The sequence below is a fragment of the Lathyrus oleraceus genome, chromosome 5 (assembly GCF_024323335.1).
Source record: "Lathyrus oleraceus cultivar Zhongwan6 chromosome 5, CAAS_Psat_ZW6_1.0, whole genome shotgun sequence".
Taxonomy (NCBI): domain Eukaryota; kingdom Viridiplantae; phylum Streptophyta; class Magnoliopsida; order Fabales; family Fabaceae; genus Lathyrus; species Lathyrus oleraceus.
In genome coordinates, this window is record NC_066583.1 from 555,164,806 (window position 1) to 555,176,946 (window position 12,141).

At 39.3% G+C, this 12,141-nt stretch overlaps 1 protein-coding gene across 1 annotated transcript; it reads left to right on the forward strand.

Moving 5' to 3' along the window:
• The first annotated feature begins 8,353 nt into the window (after positions 1 to 8,353).
• Positions 8,354 to 10,441, forward strand: LOC127082024 (uncharacterized). Its single transcript, XM_051022245.1, has one exon. It carries the CDS (start codon positions 8,354 to 8,356, stop codon positions 10,439 to 10,441), a length of 2,088 nt encoding a protein of 695 aa, XP_050878202.1.
• Positions 10,442 to 12,141: the final 1,700 nt, after the last annotated feature.

Consider the following 12,141-nt stretch of genomic DNA (forward strand, 5'->3'; position numbering starts at 1 on the left):
CCTAGCCGTCCGCTGACGTCTAGTTGTTTATTCCCCACAGATCATTTGGTAATGCCTTATGATTCCCCTCAGAGTACTCCTCTCCGTTGGTGTCGATAAACGTCGAGTTTTTCCTATACGTCCTATGACGTCTAGTTGTACCCTTCCCCAAGTGGATTTACCTCTCCGTTGGTTTCGATAAACGTCGAGTTTTTCTCATTCGTCCATGAACGTCTGATTGTATACCCTATTCCCAGTTCATTCATTAATGTCTGGTTGATTTCCCAGCCAGAATCCCTAGTAGACGTCCTATTTGGTGTCGATAAACGTTGAGTCTCCCTTTCGTCCTATGACGTCTGGCTGAGTTTTCTCCTTCTCCGTTGGTGTCGATAAACGTTGAGTCTCCCTTTCGTCCTATGACGTCTGGTTGAGTTTCCTCCTTCTCCGTTGGTGTCGATAAACGTTGAGTCTCCCTTTCGTCCTATGACGTCTTGGCTGAGTTTTCTCCTTCTCCGTTGGTGTCGATAAACGTCGAGCTTCTCCCTTTCGTCCTATGACGTCTGGCTGAGTTTTCTCCTTCTCCCTTTCGTCCGATGACGTCTGGTTGAGTCTCCCTTTCGTCCTATGACGTCTGGTTGAGTTTCCTCCTTCTCCGTTGGTGTCGATAAACGTCGAGCTTCTCCCTTTCGTCCTATGACGTCTGGCTGAGTTTTCTCCTTCTCCCTTTCGTCCGATGACGTCTGGTTGAGTCTCCCTTTCGTCCTATGACGTCTGGTTGAGTTTCCTCCTTCTCCGTTGCTGTCGATAAACGTCGAGCTTCTCCCTTTCGTCCTATGACGTCTGGCTGAGTTTTCTCCTTCTCCCTCTCGTCCTATGACGTCTGGCTGAGTTTTCTCCTTCTCCGTTGGTGTCGATAAACGTTGAGTCTCCCTTTCGTCCTATGACGTCTGGCTGAGTTTTCTCCTTCTCCGTTGGTGTCGATAAACGTTGAGTCTCCCTTTCGTCCTACGACGTCTGGCTGAGTTTCCTCCTTCTCCGTTGGTGTCGATAAACGTTGAGTCTCCCTTTCGTCCTATGATGTCTGGTTGAGTTTCCTCCTTCTCCGTTGGTGTCGATAAACGTTGAGTCTCCCTTTCGTCCTATGACGTCTGGTTGAGTTTCCTCCTTCTCCGTTGGTGTCGATAAACGTTGAGTCTCCCTTTCGTCCTATGACGTCTTGGCTGAGTTTTCTCCTTCCCCGTTGGTGTCGATAAACGTCGAGCTTCTCCCTTTCGTCCTATGACGTCTGGTTACCTCTCCGTTGGTCTTGGTAAACGCTGAGTTTTTCCCCATTACGTCCGCTGACGTATGGTTGTATCTCTCTTTCCATTCATTCATTAATGATTGGTTACCTCTCCGTTGGTCTTGGTAAACGTTGAGTCTTTCCCATTTCGTCCGCTGACGTATGGTTGTATCCCTATCCTTCCCATTCATCCTATGATGTCTGGTTACCTCTCCGTTGGTCTTGGTAAACGCTGAGTTTTTATCTATTACGTCCGCTGACGTATGGTTGTATCTCTCTTCCCATTCATCCGATGATGTTTGGTTACCTCTCCGTTGGTTTTGGTAAACGCTGAGTTTTTCCCATTGCGTCCGCTGACGTATGGTTGTATCCTTTCCTGGTTATCCCCAGTAGAGTTGATTTACCTCTCCGTTGGTCTTGGTAAACGTTGAGTTTTTCCTAGTTGTCCGTTGGCATCTAGTTGAGATGATTTCTGTTCCCATTCATCGTGTGTCGATGATTGGATGTGCTTGTACCTCTGAAAAAAAAAACAACAAAAACAAGAAAGACAAATCCCAGCAGTGTGCAAATTCTACGGTTCTTGGTATTCAATCCCTGTTTACCCTGAAAGTCTGACAGCCATTGCTCTCATCCATTCGGGTTCCCAGTTGATTGAATAGGGGCAGCTGTAGCACCTCAAATTTGCACCCTACCATTGAATACATTCATTTCATATTAGGTCATAGCATTAACAATGTCCACTGCATAACATTGCATTGTCCATTTGCCCAAGTGCAAGCTCAGCTGACCAATCAGGACAAACTGGTCAGGAGATCAGGTCAATCAAGCAAGCAAGTGCCATTTTTTATTGAGACAAAGCCCTAGGGTTGATTTTTCAAGCTCATATGGTCCAAGGATCATTTTGAAGTGGTTTGGCCAAAGATTGGATGCTCAGAAGTCACCAGTCATTGTTCAGTCAACCAGAAACCCTAGAAAGTCAACTGTGGTCAACTGTGCCTGATTTTATGGATTGGAAGGTGGGAAATGGTTTGAAAGGCCTCATTCATGTCCATATAAGTCTCATTTGACATGCCAAAGACCAAGGTTGAAGATTTGGAGGCCAGACAGAAAATTTCCAAAAATAGCAGGCGACCTGTAATTTCAGCTGCCCAAAATGGAAACTTTTTCTCCTCAAAATAACTGCATCATACAAGCTTCAAATGGAATTTTGTCCAACATGAAAGTTGAAGATCTTGTTCTCACCTTGCCAAAAAGTCCAAGAACTCAAAAATCCAATGTGTGGTTTGCAAAATATGGCTCAGTGAATTTCAGAAAAGACCCGTAATCAGGAGGCCATAACTACCACATGGATTGTCCAAATTGCAAGTTCTTTATATGCACAAACTCCATTTGACATGTACTTCAAGGGTGAATCATTGGATTTTTCCAAAAGTGGCCAATGCAAAAAGTCACTTTTCAACTGGACTGTTAAATTGGATCAGGGGCAAAATTGTCCAAATATCAAAATATTTGGAATTTTGAGATGGGACTTTTTGCAGCACCTCAGGAATGGCATTTGGAATGTGTTTGAATCATCACTTTATGCATAGGCTTTGTAAATTGAGTTTTGGTTTGAAAAATGCAATGGTTAAAATTGGACATTTTGCTATCAAATGGTGAAATTCAAAAATAAGCATCCAATGGAAATGGGACTTGTTTCTATACATCACATGTGATATTTTGGACTTGCTGGAATCAAATTTGAGCTGATATATGGATTGGTTTAGAGAAAGAGCAAAAAAGGCCAATTGCACATACAAAACTCATTTTCACTAATCACCATTTTTCACTAATTGAGATTAAGAACTTGGATTAGTGTTTCCATATAAATACTTAATCTCTAACAGAAATGCACACTAATCACAATTCATCATTTTCAACAGAAAATCTCAAGAAAATTTTTCATCATTCTCTCACTTTTTCACTTTGAACTTTCATACTTTTTTTCAAAATTTCATTCATAATCCTTCAAGCTTGGCACGAATCCTTGGCGAATTCATCAATTATATTTGCTGTTGAAGTTCTGTTTGCAGGTTTGGAATCAAGAAGTGGTCACAATTCCAACTGTTGAAGCAACCTCCATTGCCATGGCAGCTTGAAGAATCAACCGCTAGCAACATAATTGAGCTAAAAACATTGATGCCACGCATCTTCTGAAGCTACATCCTCCATCTGTTTCGCATTATTAAGCTCAAAATCGCGCGGATCCGCTACTGCACAATCAAGAAAGGTTGGATTTCAATCTCGTAATCGTCTCGATTGTGTTAGGGATTTGGTAGAGTGCTGCTTGTAGGTCACATATCAATTTGTAGATTATGATTTCGCTGTAAATTGCTTGAGTTATTGTCAATTTGAGTTTCGTCCCCATTCATTCTTTCCATCGATTCGCTCTGTATGTTAAGTTATAGACGAAATCGCATCCATATTCGTACTCCTGATGAAAAACCGGTTCGACCGGTATATGATTTATGCATTTTCATTGACATTGGACCAAAACCTAAATCTGGAAATGAGGAACTGAAGAACCGCGATGAACACTCAAAGTTTTCTGGAAAATCGCCCCTTAGATCCGCTTCCGTCCGTTTTCCTTTTGGATTTCTGTTTGTGAACGCCAGAGCCAACCACAGGCCGCCACATCATTCAAGTGGTGCGCAGCGTTTTGCATCAGGACCAGTTAATTACGCTTCTGCCATTCATTCATATTTAATTAAATTAAATCCATTATAAATCTAAATAAATATTAAATAATTATTTAAAAACTTCAAAAAATCATATCATGACCAATAATGATCCAAATAATTTCAGGATTTTTTTGTTAATCATCTTTTTTTTCTCTATTATTTTATAAAAATCAAAAATAAGATTGTGCTTGGTAGAAAAATAAATTGCCATAGAGATATTCATGATATGTACAAAATTCACATGTCTCACCTTTTTAATTATATAATCACCATACTTAATCCAAATTAATTGAAATTTTAGATGTAGATTCTTGACACTTCCCTGGAATTTTTGGCATAGGTTTTGTAATTTTTTAGCCTTCTGGTTTTTGATATGTGATTTATTGAACTTGTGAGTAATAAAAGGTGACACCTTGTGATATGCTGAATTCCCCAAATTTTTTGCCATGCTTCCCCCTGGCCAATGGCCCTAATTTTTTGCATGTAGCACCATTAACATGTTAACATTCACTGTGAATTTTTGTGGATTTTTACAATCCATTTCCTAATTAATTAAGTTTTTTTGAATGCTGCCTATCATTGTTAGGATCTCACTTGTGACACATTCCTTAGCATGTTGCCATATTCTCATACTTAATCCAATGACCATGAAATTTGATAGGGTAGTTCCTAACACATTGAGCTCATATTTAGCTTTTGTCCCATGTATTTCTCATTTACCATCACTGTTTACCATTTAATTGAAGTGGATGTACATTTAAGGACTTCATTTGATTGTGTTTTTGCATGCTTAGACATGTTGAATTAATTCCCATTGTTCCATTAGTCCAAATTGCTTGAAAATTGACATGTAGCTTGTTGAAGGTCCTATGTTTAGGATATAATTTTTGTGGAATTTTCCATGCTGTTTTGGCATTTACTTGAGTTTGATCTTGCTGGTTGCTCTTATATGATCCATGTTTGTTCACTTTGCCTTACACGTTGCATAGAATAAAATGTGTACATAGTTTGGATATGGGACCAATTGGGATCCCTTTGTTATTGAAATAGTTTGACTTTGATCATGAATTGGTTGTTGTTTTAGGATTTTTCCTTCTTTTGGACCCTAGGCTAGTCCTAGTGGTCTTGTCACTTACATTTGAACTTGTCTTTGGCTTTTCAGGTTAAGAAGTTAGGGCTTAAGGATATTGTTTCACATTTGGGATGTTTTGCTTGATACTTGTAAACTAATATGGCTGTTTTGCAGGATGTTGGTCCACATGGACTTGTGCTATGCACATCATTGGGATTGTTAATTGGTCATTATATTGTTGTCTGATTATGAATGGGATGCTGATTCTGTTTGACTATTGTACAGGTACACTTAGTTGCTCAGTTCTCTTAAGAACTTGCATTGCTTTGCTTATAAGCAATTGGCATTGAGGTATAGAACTTTCTTCTTCATGTAGTCTGGAGACCCGGCTGTTACCGGGCCGGGCAAAACTGTCTGAAGTCCTCCTTAAGAGGCAATGCTTGTGTATGTTTATATTTGTCCCAAGCAGGTAAAGTCCTCACTTGAGGCAATTGGTGGAAGGTAGGGATAAGCAATCTATCCCCCACTATTCTGTGAGTCTTCTCCTTGCTCCCATTACATGGTTGTAGCATTGAGATCCAAGCCCAAGATCTTGTACATTGTACAGTCGAGTCTATGTCCTGAGCGTAGAAGGGTCCCCCCATTCTGGACCCACGCCCCCTTGTCTGATGCTCTCTCTGACCAGAGATAGAAGCAATGAGGCACACCCCTCATCTCCTTTCATCGGCTTCACCTTAGCCCCTCAATGGCAAGGTTAAGAGCTAACCTGACCCCGATACAGAGGCTTGTTTGTTGAGGTTGATATGACCCCTCGACTAAAGCCTAGCCCTGATGTTTGAGCCCCTTGTTGGTGTGTTTATTTCATGCTGTATATGTTGGTGTGGTGTGATTGTATCCCCTAGGTTTGCTAGACTCCGCGTAGTCTCGTTTGCATGACAATTAAGGTAGCACGGTTCCTTCGTATAGGACTTCCTTTCTTGCTTGAGCTTTCCTAAAACACAAACAAACATTATCCCCTCTTAAGGATACGTCAACTCCTTCTACTACAGGTGAGTAAGTCTCCAAAGGTCGAGCATCAGGTAGATTGCGTAGTGACGTCGTCCACTTAAAAAACACAAACCAACAGGAATATTTTAGCCGAACTACGGCAACTCTGATTCTCATGTTCAGATGAGATACGTAGGCACGAGACGCGATGTCTTGTCGAGTTTGACTAACCACTAACACTAATTCTCTTCTCTCGCCCTCGTTGCGATTGAGACATTCTTTTCTCTCGCCCTCGTTGCGATTGAGACCTTCCCTTTCTCTTGCCCTAGTTGCAATCGAGACCCTTCTTCTTCCTGTGTTGGTGTTAGGAGGTGGATGTAAGCCCAGCGATTGGCATTCCACATCCTGTGTCTTGTTGTGTGCTTGGAAGCTGATGTAAGTCCATCGAGTGGCATTCGGGTTCCTGTGTGCGTGTGTTTGGTTCGGATGCCGACGTAAGTCCAGTGATTGGCAGTCGGGCTCCATGTTTGCCTTCTTGAGTGCGTTTTGGTTCGGATGCTGATGTAAGCCCAGTGATTGGCATTCAGGCTCCATGTTTGCCCTCGCCTGTGTTTGTTTGCGTGCGTGTTAGCCGAGCTACGAATGCTCTGATTCTCCTTTGTCCAAAGGAGATACGTATGCATAGGATGCGACATCCTAGCGAGCATGTGTCGTTTCCCCAGTCCGAACTACTTAGACTCTGATGTCTATGCCTGATAGACTAAGTAGGCCCAGGATACGATGTCCTGCCGAGTCAGTTTCAGTCTTGTTTTCTTGTGTCTCTTTCAGCCAGTGTGTGTGATTTTGAGCAGTGTTTTAGCAACCATTTTCCTCCCTATTGTGCGTGGATCCCGTCGAGTACGACGGATGCGTAGGGGTGCTAATACCTTCCCTTCGCATAACCGACTCCCGAATCCATCCTCTTTGGTCGCGAGACCATGTTCTTTCCTAGGTTTACTTCGAGCGTTTCCTTTCCCTCTTTTGGGATAAATAACGCACGGTGGCGGCTCTGTTGTTTCGTTTTCCCGCCGGTTTTTCGCGTAATGCGACACTGTAGACGCTGCAATGCAAGATTGTTTCATCATGAATCACATGACACGTGTTGTAATGGTGGAAAGGTATCATTCTCACGAGTTGATGCTCCTATAGAATTGCAACAATTATTTTTGGATGGTTCAGCTGAAGGAAAACATTTTAAGCAACATATTAGAAGTTATAACCATGTGCTTTCATTCACTTCAATTGGTGTTCATGTTGATGAGAATATTCTTGCATCTGGTCGTGGTATGTACACATTTCGTGCTCAAGGTGCTTTTTACCATAACATAGGAGTTTTCTATCCAAATGAGGGTGTCAGACCGTGTTTCTTACAACTATACATCTACGACACCGATAATGAGCTACATAATAGAATGCAGGAAAATCCACAGCTGCACCAAAATATAGTTCACAAGTTACAAAAAATGCTCCATCAGTTTAATCCTTTTGTAATTAGGTTCAAGCAACTTTCAATACTTCCAAATATCAGTGAATGTAGCCTCATACTTAAGGAGCGTCCAAGTAATCACCCTCAATACAATCTTCCAACTGCTGAACAAGTTGCGACAATTATTGTTGGATGTGATGCAGATTCTATGGATTATGGAAGGGATATTAATGTCATTCGTTGTGATGGAAATCTCAAAAAAGTTCAAGAGACAAAGGGATATTATGATCCTTTGCAATACCCTGTATTGTTTCCATTTGGGACGCATGGTTGGGACATCAACACAACAAATTGCAATGGACGAAGAGTGTCATGTCGAGCATATTACAGCTACATGCTTCAGGTAAATTTGGATTATTTTTAGTAGATAATCTACTTAGCTAAGTGTTGTTTAAAAAACTTTACATTTAACACCGACATTTTTTTCAATCAACTGTAGATTCGCCCAAATGATCAATCAATATTGTTAAATGCGGGTCGACTGTTGCAACAATATGTTGTAGACAATTATGTCAAGATTTAATAGGGAGATTAAGGTGGATTAAAGAGCACCAAAGTGATATACGTTCTGAATTGTACCAAGGTTTACATGATGCTTTGCATGTTGGTGAAACTAATGCAGGTACAAATTCATATAGCATAAATATACAGTTTTAGATTAATAATTAGTTGTACTTCTAATGCTATTAATTCATATATTCTAATACTAATGCATTTCATGAATCATCGTAGAGAACATTGAAAAAAGAACAATATTGCCATCATCATTTATTGGCGGTCGTCGAGACATGAAACAACGTTATGAAGATGGCATGACTATTGTTCTTAATGGCGGTAAACCAGATATTTTTCTAACAATGACATGCAATCCTTCTTGGAGTGAGATAACATCAGAACTTTTGCCTTTTCAAACACCACAAGATCGTCCAGATTTGCTAACAAGAATATTTCGTTCGAAATTTGAGAAATTGAAGGATGATGTTATTAATAAAGGAGTCTTGGGTAAAGTTAAAAGCTACATGTATGTCACTGAATTTCAAAAGCGAGGACTGCCGCATGTGTATATGTTGTTGGTCTTAGAAAGTAACGATAAGTTGCGTGACCCAAAAGATTATGATAGTATGGTAAGAGCAGAAATACCTAAATTAGAATGTGAACCACAGTTGCATGAAGTTGTTATAAGACATATGATCCACGGACCTTGCGGCATAATCAATCGAAAGTCTCCATGTATGAAAGACGGACATTGTCAAAAAAGGTATCCCAAACAATTCTTGGATGAAACACGTCAAGGCACTGACTCATATCCCGAGTATAGGAGAAGGTTTGATGAGTCTGTATCGTTAGGTAGAGATAGGTCTGTCGATAATAGATGTGTGGTTCCTTATAACCCTTGGTTACTGTTAAAGTATGATTGTCACATCAATGTAGAGATTTGCAGTAGCATTAAAAGTATCAAGTATCTATACAAATATGTGTACAAGGGCCCTGATCGTGTGGCTATGGAGGTTCATAAAGGATCATACGTGGATGAAGTTCAGCAATATGTTGATGCAAGATGGATTTGTGCTCCCGAGGCATTATGGAAAATATTTCGATTCACTCTTTACCGATTATATCCTTCGGTTGAAAGATTGCAGATCCACTTGCCGAACCGCCATCAAGTGCGCTTTTATGATCATCAGCAAATTGCAGATGTGTTAAATAATGAACGCAACTCCAAAACAATGCTCACACAATTCTTTGCATTGAATCTACGAGATCCACAAGCAAGAAAGTATCTGTATAGAGAGATTCCAGAGCATTATTGTTGGAACAAGCGGGGTATGGAATGGCATCGTAGGCGATCAACAAGAAAAGTTATCGGGAGAATCTATACGGTATCACCTTCGGAGGGAGATAAGTTTTACTTGCGACTGTTGTTATCGCATGTCACAGGTCCAACCAGTTGGGAATATCTTATTACAAATAACGGCATGACTTTCAGTACATTCAAAAAATCAGCCGAGGTTAGGAGATTTCTAGAGACTGATCATAGTATTCGTGATTGTTTGGTTGAGGCTACGAGTCTCCGAATGCCATATGCTTTACGAAGGTTATTCGTGACGATTTTAATATTTTGTGAACCTACTGATGTTAGAGGCCTTTGGAATGAGTTTTTTACACATATGGTAGAGGATTATCAAACAGCTAACAATGTTGTGGAATCAGACTTAACTAATATGTTGTTGAAGGACTTGAATGAACTCTTAAACCTGCACGGTAAAAATATTGATGATTATGATCTCCCATCTTTACCCCCTAATACAATAGACAGAGGTGAAGTTCCAAGTATCATACAAGAGGAGTTAGCGATCGATATCCCCAATGAAGATATTGAATCTATTGCTAAGTTAAATAATGATCAAATGATTGCATTCAACATCATTATGAATGTAATTATTCAAAAACACAGTGGGGTATTTTTTGTTGATGGTCCAGGAGGAACAGGTAAAACATTCCTTTATAGAACATTAATGGCAAGTTTAAGAAGTAGAGGAGAAATTGTCTTAGCAACTGCATCATCTGGTATAGCTGCAACATTGTTACCCGGTGGTAGGACTGCACACTCTCGATTTAAGATCCCTATTGATATTCAACCGAGTTCCATTTGTGGTATTGAAAAGCAAAAGGATCTTGCAAATCTCATAAGAGTTGCTGCCACAATAATTTGGGATGAAGCACCAATGACAAACAAAAATTGTTTGGAATCCTTAGATCGATCATTACAAGACATTTGTAGCAACAATGCTCCATTTGGTGGAAAAGTTCTGATCATGGGGGGGGGGGATTTTCGTCAAGTTCTTCCTGTTGTAAGAAAGGGTACTAAGGCATAAATGATTTCGGCGTGTATTGTTCAGTCTCATTTATGGAACCATACCAAGATTTTGCATTTGCGTCAAAATATGCGATCATTGCATGATCAAGAGTTTGCAGAATTTCTTATTCGCATTGGTGATGGTGTTGAACCTACCAAACCAGATGACATGGTGAGGTTACCTTTACATATTGCAATCCCATGGGAAGGTAAACATTCCATACAAGTACTTATCCAACATATTTTTCCTAATTTAGAATTGCATGGTTGGGATGCCCCATATATGGTACAAAGAGCTATTTTGACACCAACAAATGATGATGTCCAGAAATTGAATGATATGATTATCGATCAGTTTCCAGGAGAAGAACATAATTTTTTATCGTTTGACGAGGTTGAAGGAGATAATCATAATTTATACCAGCAAGAATTCTTAAACTCAATTGCACAAGGTAGTTTGCCACCACATGTTCTAAAGATAAAAAAGGGTGCACCATTGATGTTGTTACGAAATCTAGATCCTAGATATGGATTGTGTAATGGGATCCGTTTATTATGTCGTGTTTTATTTATGAATATGTTGGATGTGGAAATCCTGACAGGAAGCAACGCAGGAAAACGTGCTTTTTTGCCTAGAATTAAAATAAAAACATCTGCAAGTGATGGTCTGCCTTTTGTCCTTAGTAGAAAGCAGTTTCCTGTGCGGCTAAGTTTTGCAATTACAATAAATAAATCACAAGGACAAACCATTCCAAATGTTGGAATATATCTTCCACGACATGTTTTTAGTCATGGACAGTTATATGTGGCTTTATCCAGGGGTGTTTCACAGACTACAACAAGAGTTTTAACCAGGGAAGGAAAATTGAAAGGAGAAGATGGTGACTACACAAAAAATGTAGTCTACAAACAAATTCTTTTATCGCACCCGCAGGTATTTATTAAGTACATTGAAAAAATTGCTCACACGTTGATTCCCATTTTGGTTACACGACATACCAAGCTTATATTGTATTATTTATATCATAGATAGATAATAACTAAATATAATTTTCATTTGCTTTAATATACAGCCGAACTAGAACACGATGAAATCTTTCAATTATGTAAGGAGTTGAGACGAAAGAATGTTGAAACTTGCTTCAACATGAAAGTAAGTTATACTTAATCATTTATTTTATGCTTTTATGTTAGATATAAATGGGGTGATAGTTATTCTCACTATTCTTATGCAATAAATTTTAGATAACAGACTTTGAAGATAAATGGAACACATGGAAGGATGAACAAAGTATTTCATCCATCGACAAACTCGACAATAAGGTGTATTTATCTTTTCCGTAATACGTATAAAAAAAATTCTTGCACTTTCATCACTCTTTCAGTAACATTTTTATCATCCTCATTGAAACAGGTCAAACGTTTGAAAATTTACTCCATCGGTTGGAGCTCCACAGTGATAACAGATAAAACACAACTTTGGAAAATAGTGAAAAGAGAAATAATATCTCAAAGGATGGAGAGGTTTTTTATTTAATTCATTTAAGAATATATTTACTCTAGATTATTTTTGAATGCATGAATTTAACTTCTATTTGTGGTTTATGTAAATAAAACCATATATATTTACTAAGTCCATTGTTTTCCTTATTTACCAGAAATCCAGGTAATTCAGAAACAAGTCATAATTGTTGTTCTACCAAATCTAGACTAAAACAA

Excerpts from the sequence above, each read along its gene's own strand:
- LOC127082024 (XM_051022245.1), top strand. The coding sequence starts at position 8,354 with ATGAAACAACGTTATGAAGATGGCATGACTATTGTTCTTAATGGCGGT.